We start from the raw sequence: 15,378 nt of genomic DNA, 5'->3' as shown, positions 1-15,378 counted from the left end.
TGCTTTATAACTCCAAGACCACAAATGTAGAAATGCGATCCTTGCCGAATAAAACAATTTTTCTTAAATGTTATAAGTTCATTACTGCTAACTTTGTGGGTCTTTGTGGCTCCTATTTGTCCAAATATTCCAAAAAATTGACAACAACCGAGGCATTCCAAACATTATTGGTAAAGGAACTGAGTTCCAATGCTCTAGGAGAGATGCTATAGTCAGGAGTAAAAATGTCAATCAAATTTACCGCCCACATCCATATTTTATCGACACAAGGGCAATGGATGAATAAGTGATCACCATTTTCCTCATCTTTTTTGTACATCTGGGTGATGATCCCTTTCTCTTCATATTGCCAATTATCAACGACTTTCCTTCCAATTTGGATGGTAAGGAGGAATTCATAAGTTTTGGTCTTCTTGTTCACAAACCACCTTCAGATTTATGAGCACATAATACTTGATCCCATTTGACTAAATACAATTTATTATCTCTCTATTGATTGCCCCATAGGGATTCTTTCATAGGCTTTTATATTTTATTGACCATTAAGTTAGACAAGCATAAGCGGGAGAGGGAGTAAATTGGCAGGTTCGATAAAGTTGGTTTTATAGAGCAAAATGGTGGATCAGGATTCGTATAGCTGATCCAATTAATTGAATAAAAACTATGACAGTGATGATAAAATTGCCTTATCCAAATCCCAATTAGCTCTAAGTGGACCAATTGGATAGAGAGGAAGTCCTCAGGATCTGCAGAAGGAAGAGAACCAACTAGCAGCCCATAAATATCTACAAGATCATCCATATGCCTATCAATTTTGTTTTCCTAACATTCATCCTTAAACTTTTACATCATCCAAACATTTGAAAAACAACCATGCATTGGTATCTTTAGTTTTGAAAATAATATTGAGTATTTTAAAAAAATCTACCTACATATGCGGTTTTCCTAAGTTCTTTCCTAAGTTCTTAATACTGATAGAGAGAGAGGTGGCTTTTAATCCTGAATTGAAGGATAGAGTAAAGAAGGAGTGGTATCTATGGAAGCACTCATGTTCCTTATGCTTATGGAACAAATGAAAGATGAAAGAGTTTGGGTGCTTGTACGTAGCATGTGAAGCAGGAGGGGCACTAAGATACTTGATGACACACTTTACACATTGCATGCTTGTAAATGCACACTTAGCCCGTGCATAGGTTCAGGTCACCCACGGCACGGCACAGGTTTGCAAGATTGCGGCCCAACCTCATACCGATGCATCGGATGACCATGTTGTCACATTGCATACTAAATAGCAGTGATTGCTCACATGAACAACCACTTTTGATAGCCACTTACTCTGAAGGGGTCGAGCTCCCCATTTTTAACACCTTTTACTGACTCGAATCTCTATCTCTAAAATTTACAACTCTCTCTCTCTCTAAAAGTCTGTAAGGCAGCTTTGGTGTTCTATAAACTCTCTTATTTCATGCAATAATATGAGTTATTTTTGTGAATTTATGTTTTCATATATTTTTGTGACTTTCTATTTTCAAATATCCTGATGATTTTTTTTGCCCAAGCTGCCCTTTTCATACTATAGGTGATAAATGATTGGATCATTTAGTGAGGATTTAAAGTCCTTAATTAGGCCTGTTTGATAAACTAAACTGAGCATCGAGTTGAAAGATTCAACAATGATAGTATATAGAAAGGAAGACAGAAGGGTCTCCCTATCGCAAGCCCCTAGAAGTTGTAAATAACACCCTTGCTTTGCCACCGAGAATAACTAAAATTTTGGTGCTTGAAAGACGATCCTTTTATTCAAGTTCTCCACCTTGCACCGAAGCCGAAGAATTTCATAATTTCATCCCACTCTAGCTTGAACCTTTTCTATAAAACTGTTTTTTACCCCATAAGCTTTCAAATTGGGGAATGCTTCTATGTGACCCTAACCACATAAAAAAAAATGTGGTTGCTACTTTACAGCCATAATCATAGGATCTAAAATAAAGGCTGGGATAACATCGACCAAAATGTAAAAAATGTGACTGCTATGTTACAGCCATAGTCATAGGATCTAAAACAACGGCTGGGATAACATCGACCAAAATGTCACGCATTTCAAAAAAAACTTGGGAACCGGCTCTCATCTATTGCCCTTGCCCTTGTCTTACACATCTCTCTTGGGCTATACTCTCTCTTGGGCTATACTCTCTCTATTCTCATCGTCTCTCTCTAACTCTTTATTCCCCACCCGCGGGGAACCTAACCCTCTCTGAGGCTCCTCTCTCCCTCTAGCAAAAACGAAGAGGAAGAGGAAGAGGAAGATAAGAGAGCTTTTGTTCATTTGATTTTTTGTCCTTAAAAAAAAAAGCAATTCATTTGATTTTTTATCCTTAAAAAACCATTAAGATGAACACAAAAAACATTAAGATGAATAATAAAAATAAAAAAATTCAGATGAATACAAGCTACAATTGCCCAAAAAAAATATTCAGATGAATATAAGCCCCAATTAACCAAAAAATATGACGTTTTTAATTAACCAAATCCATTAATATTATTTTATCTTTTGATGAACAAATCATAGCCCAAACCAATGGCCCGTAGTCGCTCGCACTATTTCCACCTGCAACATCTAGCAGTATCGACCCCTCTCTCTCTTCTCTACATAATAAGAAAGAAGTAGGGCTCCAATGGAAATGACAACCCAAATTCCTGCCACTTCTTTCCATTATTGTTAGAGAGTTTGACATAGGAAAGGGCCAAAGAGACAATGGGATAGAGAGAATGGAGAGCGAGATAAACATACTTTTTAGTGGGATAGAGGAAGGGCTACCGGCTGAAAGCTAGCTCCCAAGTTCGAGATCTAATTTTGTGACCATCAAACTTGTGTCAAAGGTAAACGGTCTCATTGTATATAATCCAGTTTTGTGCATTCATACTAATTTTCCTCCTTTTATTTATTATTTTTCAAAATATCCTCACTTCATACATTTGAAGTCAAAAAGATAATTCTTAGCTTCAAATCTTCACAATCTATAGCCACTTGTCTCCAAAAAATTTGAGAAACTATTGGCTTCGTAATTCAAGGTCTGAAATCATAATATTAAAAACTTGACTTTCGACAAGGGTCATATGTTACAGTAAAAACAAAAAAACCTTGTTATGTGGACCAAGAAGGTTTGAAATCATAGTTAGAAAATCAGAGACCATGGAGGCTTGAAGTCGCTCTGGAAATTTGCTCTAACTTTGATTTTAAGTTATCACTTCAGACCTAGAAAATCCCAAGTGGGGCATTTTGGAAAAAGTAAAAAAATAAGAGACTTGGATATGAGTTTTGAAAAAACAATAAAAATACATTTTTATAATAACATTAGTTTAAGGGGACATGAAAATAATTTTCAATTTTTATAATTAATCAATTAAGACAAGGAAGATGGTTTTCGTAATTTTAATTAATCAATATGCTAATCCAATATTATTTGCAACATTCCAAAGAGAAGTAAGTAGGTGTGCACCCCTATTTAAATACCACTTTCTCTTCTTTTTCATTATTTATTATTATTTTTAAATTAGTTACTATGAATTATTTATTCTTTATATTTATTTATTGTTTCCAAATACCCGTCCCCATAGCTGAGGAGCATTCCTTCTAAGCTACTCCTGTTTGTGAGCTATGGTTCAATATTACGATTTCCAATAATGGAATCCATGTTTTGGGTTATTAAATAAAAAACACGAGTGCTCAAGTCAATTCATAAATAATCAGAGTTAGCCCACCTCTAAATCTTGCTAAAAGATGTATTTCCAGTGCGAGAAGCCTTTCCGATGGCTTAAAAAGCGATTTTCATCTTTTTTTTCCGATGGCTTAAAAAGCCATTTTCCTCTTTTTTTTTCAATGGCTTAAAAAGCCATTTTCATCTTTAATTATGAAACTTAAAGTTACAAAAATAATGTAGATTGAGTAGATCTATAAACACTATTTTATTTTTTTTTAGAAATGAACTGTCCAAATAATATGTCACAAGATGTAGTATTTTTATGAATTGGATTTTTTTCCTTGTTCATGTCTTGAGGTCTGACCAAATTCTAGGGTTTTTTGATGTTAAAGCAATCTTTTCTATACATTTTTGAGATGCACCTTACTTCTAAAACAAAAAAGTTTGTACAAGGTATCAACCTTTCTATACTATTGAAGTAAGGTGCACCTCAAAAATCTAGTAGAAAATAGGGTATCTATGTTGAAAAACATTCTAATTGATTCTCGAACTCGATAATTTCAAGTCCTAAATAATACATCTTATAATAAATTATCTTGACCATCTATTTAAAGATTTTCAAATATTTATAGATATGATCGATTTATAATATTTTTGAAATTCTAAATTTCATAATTAGTATCGAATATAGTTTTTCTAACCATCATAAATTTTTCAATACCAAGACTACATCATCCAAAAAAATTTAAAAGTGCACTTTACTTGTATAATATAAGATAGCCACATTGTATATGGAAAGAGTTGACATAAGTTTGCAACCTTATATTATAGAAAACATATGCGTAAAAAATCTACTGAAAGAAGTTATTATGATGCTGAAAATTCTTATGTGATTATCTCGTACTCGATATATATTTATCTTGTAATACATCTAGACTGTTTATTTCTCAAGATTTTTAAATGTTTGTAAATCTGCCTGATTTGTACCATATTTTTAGTTTTAAATAAAATAAAGTTCTACATCAGGAATTTCGGACACCAAAAATTAGTTCTTCCACAAGCTTTGGAGGTGCACCTTATTTGAATTGTTTAAGGTTGACGCCCTACATAAACTACACCCGTTCTAAAAAAGCAAGCTATGTTTCTTTCGCTCGAGTGACTCAGTCACACGCGCGGCCGCCGCCACGAACCATGCGCAGCGCCCTCCGCATCCATTTTCATATCCTCTCTCTAAAAACTCCCAAACTTTCTCTCTCTAAAAACTCTGTAACTTGCCTCCTCTCTCTCCAAACCCCTCGTCTCATCTACTCCTCTGTCTCTCTCTCTAGCCATGGGGTCACTGGTGGGAGCTCCATGGCTGAGAATCAGAGCTCTCCCCGAAGTCTCCTCCTCTTTCATGCGCCCCTCTCTTCACTTCAAATTCGAAACCCATTTCCGCAAATTCCTATCCGTCTCTGCATCTTCAAATCCCAATCCTCCTTCAAATGGTGGAAATGGAGAGGTTCGTGTTCGATTTGCTCCTTCGCCCACTGGTAACCTGCACGTGGGTGGAGCCAGAACCGCCCTCTTCAATTACTTATTTGCCAGGTTCATTGTTCCCCTTTTCTTCTTCTTCGTCTTCTTCTGTTCTCTCTAATGCTATATCCTTTTTTTTTTTAATATTCGTTTTATTTTTATTAGAATTTCAGTCTAGCATGGAAGGCTCTATATGAATTTGATTGATATAGAATGTTAATGAGTTTGGTTTCAAAACCATACATTGGATTTAGCTACACTGTACTACAATTGGTTTCTAGAGAGAGAATTTCTGAAATCACTTGTAGCTTACTAGTAACAGGTCCATTATCCCTATGCGCACTAGAATTGGATTTTACTGGGCTTCATTATGGTTTGGATTTAAGTAACTAAAAAGCACTGTTTGGAATCTGCGGGGAGTTTAACTCGGACTTGCCTGAGTTACTTGGACCCAGCAGGCTGCCGAGTCTAAAGTGAAATTTTGGGAACTGAGTCGCACTGTTTCCCAAGGTTTTATGGCTAATTTTCTGACTCTGCTGAGCCTTGGACAGATTCTGCTGACTCCAGTTTCCTAATTTGGGCTCGGGACCCTGGATGGTCCCTACCCGAGTATGGGTGCGTTGTTTTCTTATGTACTGAAGGAAAGGGGAAATCTCATAAAATGGGTGGACTCTTTGTTCTTTTGAGGTTTTAATGTACTAACTATAGTTGGTTATTTCATTGGCTTATGCAGGTTGGTTGAAGTTTTATCTATTCATATCGATAGCCTTCCTGAACTTGTTTTTGTTTCCCTTGGTTTTTGTATTTGCACACATGGGGTTTCAATTACAAGCAATGTAATGACACATAAAAATGCAAAATAATGAGAAAAAACCTTAGAATCATGAATGGCATTTATCATTAGGTAATTTTCCTCATTGACAAAGAGAAATCGTATTTCATTAAATTGGTCGTCATTGTCTGTTGATATGTGTTATCTGCTAGTTCTTAAGGTCACTTGCCTGTTTCTGATTTCTAAATCTAACTTGCTTGACTTCTTAGAACAAATAAAAGTACTCGTGCCTTTAAGGAATTAAAAACGATTTTGCACGGCATCCACTTTTTGGTGGGTAAGCTGGGATATTATCCTTGGATTTCATGCTAGATAAGGGATAAAGCGTTGATATGAAACAAACTTTGAACCTTCTCAGTATGTACAACAAGTAAGAACTGTGTCATGATAAGTGCACGAGTTATGTTTGAGTTTATTTCTGTTGTAACCTGGAGATATATCCAATGGAGATATATCTCATGCTCCTCTCCTCTTTACTTTGGCTTCTTGGGGTAAGGGTTTGGGGGTAAATAGATTGTTCGGTAATAGCTTACAATGTTCAATATTATTTCAGGTCTAGGGGTGGTAAATTTGTTCTTCGAATTGAAGACACTGATTTAGAGAGATCTACTAAGAAGTCTGAGGAGGCAGTGTTAGAGGACTTATCTTGGCTTGGCCTGGATTGGGATGAAGGTATAATAGTCGTACTACTACTTTTTTAGGATTCTTGTTGCTCATGTGAAATTCATATTCTTTTATTGTTAATAATAAAATTCATTGAAGGACCACACTCTCCTTTTATTAGGGACAGTTCATCATAAAAAAGGTGATCTACTCTCCTGTTACACTGTAGTGATAGATAAGCATGGAATATGAAAATGCTTGTGCTGGAGATCAGCACTAAGAATTGAATATTCATTTGTGCCTGAGATCAGCACTCATTATTAAGAATTTATCCTTGGCCTTTAGACTAAAGAAATTTGCAAGTCTAGGGAAACTAATCTCCCCTAATGGCATGAATTGGAAATACTTACCTATTGTTTCAAGTAAATAATTGCAGACGGAGCTATCAAGGGGTTCTTCCATTAGGTAGGTTCCTTGTCATCATGGTTGATTTTGATCCTCGTCTACAAGGCATTTCATTGGATGGATTTGCCTTATAAAATTATCTTGTTAGTAAGCTTCGTTAAACATGTAGGAGTCGAAATCACCAACATTATTCAGAAGTGTTTATTTTACGTTAAATAATGATTATTGTTTTAAAGCGGAACTAATATCAATATTTTGGTTATGTATTTTATTCCTTTTTGTTTGACCATTATGAGCAACTTTATTTGAGTTTCTTGGGGTTCCATTTGTTGCTAACAAACTTATGAACCATGCCATTTTCGGTGAGCTACCTGTTCTTTTTAGCTCTTTGATTTCTCTACCATGCATTCAACAGAATATGTGAATTTGCTATGTGGGCAGGTCCTGGTGTTGGTGGAGACTTTGGTCCATATCGACAATCAGAAAGGAATGCTTTGTATAAACAATATGCTGATAAGTTGTTGAACACTGGTGAAGTATATAGGTGCTTTTGTTCCAATGAGGTAATTGTCTTATTGAGTCCTTCTATAAAATTTTTTGTTGGAGGACCTTGTAGTACTAATACAGAATTGAAACCTATTACTTTTAGTGACTCTTAGAACTTGTTAGTTCTAGATGACTTTTGATTTGGGGTATTTGATCTTATATAGTTTGTTTGTTACACTCCAAAGGTCTATCTAAATGTTGAGTCCAGAGTTGATGAGTTTTAATACTGTATCCATGTAGAAAGAGATGTAGCTGCATGCTGTCATCATTCTCTTTCCTATGGTATACGTCGTAATTGGGGGATGTTTGTGGTTGGAGAGGTTGGGGTGGGGTGCTGGGGTTTCCGTGTTGGGGGGCAACATGGTCACATATGAGGAAAATGGGGTTGGCCTTGCAGAGAATAAAAAAACTTTAGACACATAATCTATGTAGTTGAGAACCTTTCATTTGGCTGTAAGGTATGATTCCTTGCTTTGTCCGATTGAAAGTACGTTGATATGTAGATGCTGGGCATGGTGTTTTAGAAACAAAGGTTGTTTTATTCAATGAAAGCGTTAGCTAAAACTTAGCATGGCGAGAACTGTAACTTGTAGGAGAATTACTGTGTAGCCCTGTTGAGCCAGTTGGCGTTTCAGTTGCATTTCCATTTCAATCCTTTTCTACACCCGTTATTGATGAACTTGCTATGGTGATTTCATCTCTAATACGATGTAGAAAGTGAATGCTCACTCTATGAAGCGTGGGTTGCTATGTTCTACATTGTCATTTTTGGTGTTTTTTCTTTTGATCGAACTTCACTTTAAAATGATTCGTTTGCATTGCAGTACTGATGAAATGATATAATTTTATTAGGAACTTGAAAAGATGAAGGAGGTTGCTAATCTAAAGCAACTGCCCCCTGTTTATACAGGCAAGTGGGTGACCGCTACAGACAAAGAAATACAAGAGGAGCTGGAGAAGGGAACACCTTTTACATACCGCTTTCGAGTTCCAAAGGAAGGATCCTTGAAAATTAATGATCTAATCCGTGGTGAAGTAGGTTGTTTTGATTAAATGTTAATCGGTTGAGTTTGTCATTAGCTTGTTTTCTTCCTTTGGTTCATTGCGAATCGTCTGTGTTTTAAATGAGGTTCCTTTATGTAACATGAATAACAACTTGCCGTAAATCCATGTTCATGTTCTTCCTCAACGTCCCCAATAGCTTAACTGCTTGCCATAGAGTTGCTGCCCAAGGTGCATAACTTATATAACAGGTCATTACAAAATGGAAATGTTCAAAAGGCTTCTTGTTCATTCTTCTCTGCTCCAAACATGCACAAATTCTCACATCCACTAAAAGTGCCTGACCCTCTGCCCAAGTTAAATGTCCAATTCACAAGGAACATGTATTGCACCTTATAAAATCTCATTCTCACCATGAATAAATCCTCCAAGCCACATGAATAAGCTTCAAAATTCCTGTTGTTGGAAGGAGATATCTTGTCTAATGATAAGAGTTTATAGGATATTACTTCTTCATTTATTAAAAAAAATAATAGGAGATATTTCCTTTTAGTTCTCAGTCAAAATATATGTATGTATTTTTTCCGTTTTCCTTTCCATAAAAAAACAGAGATATTTCCTTTTACCTTTTATTTATCTAGTTCATGTATTGATGTCAGTTTCTTGTATTCTTTGGAAGATGTCAACTTTGTTTGAAATTTTTAAAGGTTTGTTGGAGCTTAGACACACTTGGAGACTTTGTTATATTAAGAAGCAACGGTCAGCCAGTCTACAATTTCTGCGTGACGGTGGATGATGCTACCATGGCCATATCACATGTTATAAGGTGTGTTATACTCTTTCAACACATTAATTTTCTCTGATATGTTCCATTTTGAAGGGAAAGTTTATAGGTGACAAAGTATCCTATATTATGCAACTAGGAAATAAATGATGGACAGTGATGAGAGAAATCAATGTGAAGGTCGCAAGTTTCATTTTATTGGTGCCAGTTTTCATTTTCTTGACGAGTGATGTTTGAACACTTTAGGTGGCAAGTTTGAGTTGATAGGCGACAAGTTTATTAGATGATGTGTTCAGATAAATTAATGTATAGCTCATCCAACGTGTATAGGTGACAAGTTTCATTTCTTGACAAGTGATATATATATATATATATATATAGTTTCTATCTATGTTTGTCGATGAGCTTAGAAATTGCATAAATATATTTTTGTTGGTTGCATGTTGTTTGGTTTCAGAGCTGAAGAGCATCTGCCTAACACTTTGAGGCAGGCATTGATATACAAAGTGAGTTTTTTTGTCTCTGGAAAAATTCCATATGTTGTCATCCTGGAATTTACTGTCTTCTGGTCTGTATCTTCTTAAACATACTGTAGGTGGTTTGACTACGAGTACTTGTTTGTTCCAGGCTCTTGGATTTCCTATGCCTAAATTTGCTCATGTGTCTCTCATTCTGGCTCCTGATCGAAGTAAATTGTCTAAACGTCATGGAGCTACTTCAGTAGGCCAGGTAGGTAAGCATTTTGTTTGTGATCACTTCTAGTCTCTTGTATTTGTTGATTACTTTGTTTCAAAGGAAATAAGAATCTTCTAAGTGTCTGCTTTTTTATTTTATTTTTCTTCTTTCTTTTTGGCAGTTCAGGGAGATGGGGTACTTACCAGAAGCCATGATGAACTACTTAGCCCTTTTGGGTTGGGGGGATGGTACAGAAAACGAATTTTTTACCATGGAGCAGCTTGGTTAGTTGGCTCTATTATGATTACTTCATTTCTTTTTTGTGTTGAAGTGAAAATGTAATGATAATGAGTGGAGATTCTGTGGTCTGAGTTTTAGATGCTGACTGTCCAATATTCATTCAATGCTACAAAGAAATGATGGATGGTGATTAGATAGCGGCGGACCCAAGCGGTAGTAAACGGTTTGGGTGGTTCCTACTCTCTTGCCATTGTCCATCATTTCTTAGGAACCAAATGGACCATGATTTCCTGTAGTCCTTTGAATTGTAGTATATTTAGTCCTCAATATAGTGGTTTTACTAGTTAGAAGGGCAGGATACGTCCTTTTAGCTAAGCCACAGTTCCTAGTCTCTGAACTGATTAGTGAAGCATATTTTATAAGCATTAGGCGTACTGCACCTTCCTACCTTGAAGATATATAAAAGTGGATAAAGTGAGCTGCTTTTTTTTTGTTTCCCTTTTCCGGAGGTCTTCTCACTCACTACTTTGGGGCTTGCAGTTGAGAAGTTCTCAATTGACCGTGTCAACAAGAGTGGAGCAATATTTGATATGACAAAGCTAAGGTAGACCTCTCCTTTATTTTTTCTGATTCCAACCTCATTGCTTTATTTGTTTCAGTGGAGTACTGAGGCAATTTTAATGTTTATATGGAAATCAACCATCTTCTAAAGATGGATGAATGGGCAACATTTGAGGGCCCTTCCAACAGACAAGTTAGTGAATCTTCTTGGAACTCGCTGGAAGAGTACAGGGATCCTTTCAGAATCTGAAGGAACATTTGTTGAAGTAAGACCCACATATTTTGTCATTTAATTTCTTGGGCAATATTTCTACTGCATTTTATGGGAATGGTGTTCTTGTTTGGAGAAGTATATGATGATCCAATGGACTATGATATGTTGTCCTATCCTAGTGTAATAGTGATTAAAATTACAACGTGAACCTTGGAAATTGTTTGTTATAAGTTGATCTTTCTTCTTTTGATTGATTTGGTAAAAGTTGATATAATTTATAAAGGCAATGTGCCCATTTATAAGCCCTTATACCTGAATCTTTTGCCAAAAACTACTAAAATTTGCAAAATAGACTACTAGTTCAAATCATTTCTAAAATTGCTATCCCAAATTCTGATGAAAATTTTGCTTCTTTATCAACCAAGCATGTGCTGACTCCTGCAAAGTGGAACATACAGGAAGCAACTGATTTGCTGAAGGATGGGATTGACTTGATCGCTGATGCAGATAAAGCCCTCTCAAATTTTCTCTCCTATCCCTTGCATTCTACTCTTGCAAGGTATCCTTTGTGGCTTATGTCGGTTTTTTGGGTCAAAGCTTGCATAGTTAGATATCAGATCTCTCTCTCTCTCTCTCTCTCTCTCGTGTGTCTGCTCACTCACACATACACAAGCACACATGCATACACATGCATGTGCTGGGAAGTTGTATGCTTCCTTTTCTTCTCTTTTTTTGGGTACAGATGCTCCCCTTTCTCTCTCTCTCTGTCATATGCATGCATTCAATCAAAGTTATACTTTCTCTCACATTCTCTCTGAATCTAGTATCTATAGATCTGTCTATCTGCACAAAAAAGCTTGTGTGTGACTGATACTTTTGGTGCCTCTTGTAGCCCCGAGGGTAAAGCAATTGTGGAAGACAAGCTTTCTGAAGTATCAGCCGGCTTGCTTGCAGCTTATGACAGTGGGGAGCTTATCACTGCCCTTGAGGAAGGTCACTCTGGCTGGCAGAAGTGGGTGAAGAGCTTTGGAAAGACACTGAAGCGCAAGGTCAATAATTTATTTAATTCACTGAGTACTCTGCATCTATAATGAACATGGAGAGAGAGAGAGAGAGAGAGAGAGAGAGAGAGAGAGAGAGAGAGAGGTCAATGAATTTCAACTGTGGCAGGGGAAGCCTCTATTCATGCTTGCCTCTGTGTGTGCGTTTTTGTGTGTGTGTGTGTGAGAGAGAGAGAGAGAGAGAGAGAGAGAGAGATCACACTTATCTTTGTATCGAAATTGTGGCAGGGGAAGTCTCTCTTCATGCCCGTTAGAGTGTTGCTAACAGGGAAGCTTCATGGTCCTGACATGGGGGCTAGCATCCTCGTGCTTCACAGAGCTGGCAGCTGCGGGGTAATCATGAAAGAAGCAGGTTTTGTGACATTGCATGAGAGGTTTCAAATGTTAAGGGAATTGGATTGGGAAGCATTGTCCAAGGAATCTATTGCAGAGCCTGCAGCAGCAGTGTCCCATTAAGTTTTCAAATGACTTTTTACTCTCTCTCTCTCTCTCTACTGACGTGGCCTTATTGAAAGTAGGGCTATTTCACTTCTCAAATGGGAGTACTCTGCTTGGTTGGGCCATTTTTGGAAGTGTTAGGATCATTGTGAAAATTAGTGTGGGTGAGTGCTTCTAGCGTGTATTTGTTATTTGTATGGTTATTAATGCTCCTAATCACTTGTACTTTTTATTTAGTAGTGAAATTGTTGTTCTTGTATGTTATCTTTGGGAAATTGTTCTTTTCGTATGGGATCATGGTATAATTACCATGGAGGTCCCCCTATTGCTCATGATGGATGTTTAGGTAGGTTAATTTCTTGTGAAAAGTAATAAATGATGTGTGTAGTGAGTTTTTTATGAGAGAGAGAGAGCATGTTGGCAAAGTTGTGTGGGTGTGTGTGTGTGTGTGTGAGAGAGAGAGAGAGAGAGAGAGAGAGAGAGAGAGAGCATGTTGGCAAAGTTGTGTGTGTGTGAGAGAGAGAGAGAGAGAGAGAGAGAGAGAGAGAGCATGTTGGCAAAGTTTATTTTGGGCCTGTAGACTTTTGGCAAGGGTTGCTTCCATAGTTGTTTTCTTGAAGATTGGGATCATAGAATATTATAAAGGGCAAGCTCCAAGACAAAAAGAGATTTGTCTTTCTTATTCTATGTTGAGAGATGTATTTGTTTTTTGGCAACATTAATATTACATTTGCTAACTCCCCTTAAAATGTTCCCACCATCCTCTATGATATTTTAATGTTAGTATCTATCAACAAATACAAATCTTTGACCTCCTCCATTCCTATCACCTCCAAATATTTTAAGAATCCCATCCACTTTCCCTAAGCTTTAAACAAAATAATAACCCATTAGCCTTAAGTTTTAAACAAATAAATATGTCAATAGTCTTTGATCAAGACTACTAAACAAACCCGCTAATAAATCTCAACCCAGTGGCAATTTTTCTCTTTCTGTTTTTTCCGTCGAAGATAGAATTTAAAAAGAATAAGGTTTTGTGAGTCAGCCCTCCCTTTGAAAAATTCATGTTTGAGATGTTTTTCGGATTTGAAATTTTAGATGTTGGTAATCTCAAATATATTGATCATGAACTTCAAATAATAATAATAATAACATTTTTGTCTTTAATTCATTTTAAAGATGGACATTTGATGCATCAGGAGATCCAACATAACCATTATATACTCCTGAGGAGCATATCTTGGGCAGGAGTATTGTTTTAGGACCGATGTTTCCTATTTACCAAGCGTCCAACCGGAAAAATTTGTGAATGTGCTTGAAAAAAATAACATCCTATATGTACTATTGCAATGTTTGTTCAATATTAGGATGTTATTCTTCTCAAAATGAGTTCTTTCGATTGGGGTTGGATGGGTTATACCCTCATCAGTCGAGCACTATTGTTGCAATGGGCATCCCACCTCTTCCAAAAAAAAATATGGAATGGGATCATATTGTGAAGGATATCAATCGAAGCAATTATTTGGTGGGTATGGAAAGAAAGGAACAACGGAGCATTTCGAGATAAATTGCAGAATTTCTCCATGATCAAAAGGGATATCATGACTACAATCATCCCAGGGGCTATATCGAGACAGGAATTTAGAGGTCTTTCGAGGGCTGACTTGGTTGTGAACCTTGAACAGGGATCTCTGCTAAGGAAAAGGAAGGTTCAAAAAGAAATTACTTGCCTCCTCCAGAAGGATGGTTCAACTCAACTTCGATGGTAGTGTGATTCAAAACTCAGAGCTTGAAATAGAAGGACTGTTGAGAAATTTTGAGGGTAACGTAGTGTTTTCATTCTCAGGCCCGTGTTGGACTTGCTCTGTCAATGAAGCAAAACTTCTTACAATGAAACATGGAGCCTTATGTCTCCTACCTGCCACGAGAAAGTCATAATAGAAGGGGATTTGGCAACTGCCATGGCTTCCGGAAAAGAATTTATGGAGATCCATACAAATAAACATTGCAGCAGGGAAGTAGAAATTGTGCACAACTATAGCGAGAGAAACGAGGAAGCAGATTCCCTGGCAAAAGAATGGGGAACAAACAGATGATCCTAATCAAAATATTTGATTTAAGCATGACAAGCTGCAACAGTTGTAGGTGAATGAATATGCAACTCAAGGAATTTATGTATTTTTTCTAGTTCTTGTAATGTAATTTTGTCATATTTGGTTTTTTTTGTTTTTTGTTTTTTTTTTCCACTATATTATTATTTTTGGATTGTCTATAAAGATACCACATCATGATTGTGGCTTCTTTGTACAAAAAGTAAATGATCTTGCTATTTTTTTAATGGTACATCCTCTTAATTATCTTACTTAAACAATTGAGTCAATGTTAAAAAAATTAAAATAAATATTAAATACTGTATTGATTTCTAGATGGTGAGATTCAAGTATTAGATCTCAAATTCAAATTTTTTGATTTCTAGATGGTGACATTCAAGTATTGGATCTCAAATTCAATTTTTAAGAAAATAATCACTCATGATTCTAAAGTAGATAAAAATCTAAAAAAAAAGAATCATACTCTGTATGTGCCTAAGAAAGATAACACCCTAAGCAGTGATGTAGAAAACGCTAAGTTGGCGGAAATCGTTCAGTCCAATTAGCCACTCCGTTCCAATTCTGTCAATATATAGGAAATCATCCGAGTTTAGAAGAGAACCGGCGATTAGTTACAGTAAAAATACCATTTTGCTACCGTAAAAACATCAATACTCCAATCTGAACCGGTTTTTGGCCAGTTCGCTATTT

General features: G+C 36.4%; 1 protein-coding gene across 4 annotated transcripts; it reads left to right on the top strand.

Annotated features, from left to right (window-relative positions):
* Positions 1-5,003: 5,003 nt before the first annotated feature.
* On the top strand, positions 5,004-12,841 carry ERS (glutamate tRNA synthetase). Of its 4 annotated transcripts, none has more exons than XR_016052689.1 (13): positions 5,004-5,288; positions 6,602-6,720; positions 7,498-7,619; positions 8,455-8,637; positions 9,312-9,430; positions 9,846-9,894; positions 10,016-10,121; positions 10,245-10,347; positions 10,844-10,907; positions 11,016-11,130; positions 11,537-11,637; positions 11,971-12,127; positions 12,368-12,841. XR_016052689.1 is itself a non-coding variant. In XM_006849898.4 (13 exons), exons 1-13 carry the CDS (start codon positions 5,032-5,034, stop codon positions 12,593-12,595), a joined length of 1,719 nt encoding a protein of 572 aa, XP_006849961.1. In that variant the 5' UTR covers positions 5,004-5,031; the 3' UTR covers positions 12,596-12,841. The 4 variants fall into 4 exon arrangements, 2 of the variants coding, with proteins under 2 accessions (XP_006849961.1, XP_011625422.1); XR_016052690.1 differs by having other exon boundaries at positions 11,525-11,637; XM_006849898.4 differs by having other exon boundaries at positions 10,016-10,117.
* Positions 12,842-15,378: the final 2,537 nt, after the last annotated feature.

The sequence above is a fragment of the Amborella trichopoda genome, chromosome 3 (genome assembly GCF_054954075.1).
Source record: "Amborella trichopoda isolate Santa Cruz 75 chromosome 3, AtrichopodaSantaCruz75HAP2 v2.0, whole genome shotgun sequence".
Lineage (NCBI taxonomy): Eukaryota > Viridiplantae > Streptophyta > Magnoliopsida > Amborellales > Amborellaceae > Amborella > Amborella trichopoda.
Note: the sequence above shows the minus strand (reverse complement) of the source record. Positions and strands in the feature narration are given on the sequence as shown.

What these genes read in the sequence shown, in the direction of transcription:
- ERS (XM_011627120.3), top strand. Translation starts at nt 5,032, where the DNA reads ATGGGGTCACTGGTGGGAGCTCCATGGCTGAGAATCAGAGCTCTCCCC. An exon ending in TTCAATTACTTATTTGCCAG is followed by an intron (nt 5,289 to 6,601) that starts GTTCATTGTTCC and finishes ATATTATTTCAG; the next exon opens with GTCTAGGGGTGGTAAATTTG. An exon ending in GCCATATCACATGTTATAAG is followed by an intron (nt 9,431 to 9,845) that starts GTGTGTTATACT and finishes GTTTGGTTTCAG; the next exon opens with AGCTGAAGAGCATCTGCCTA.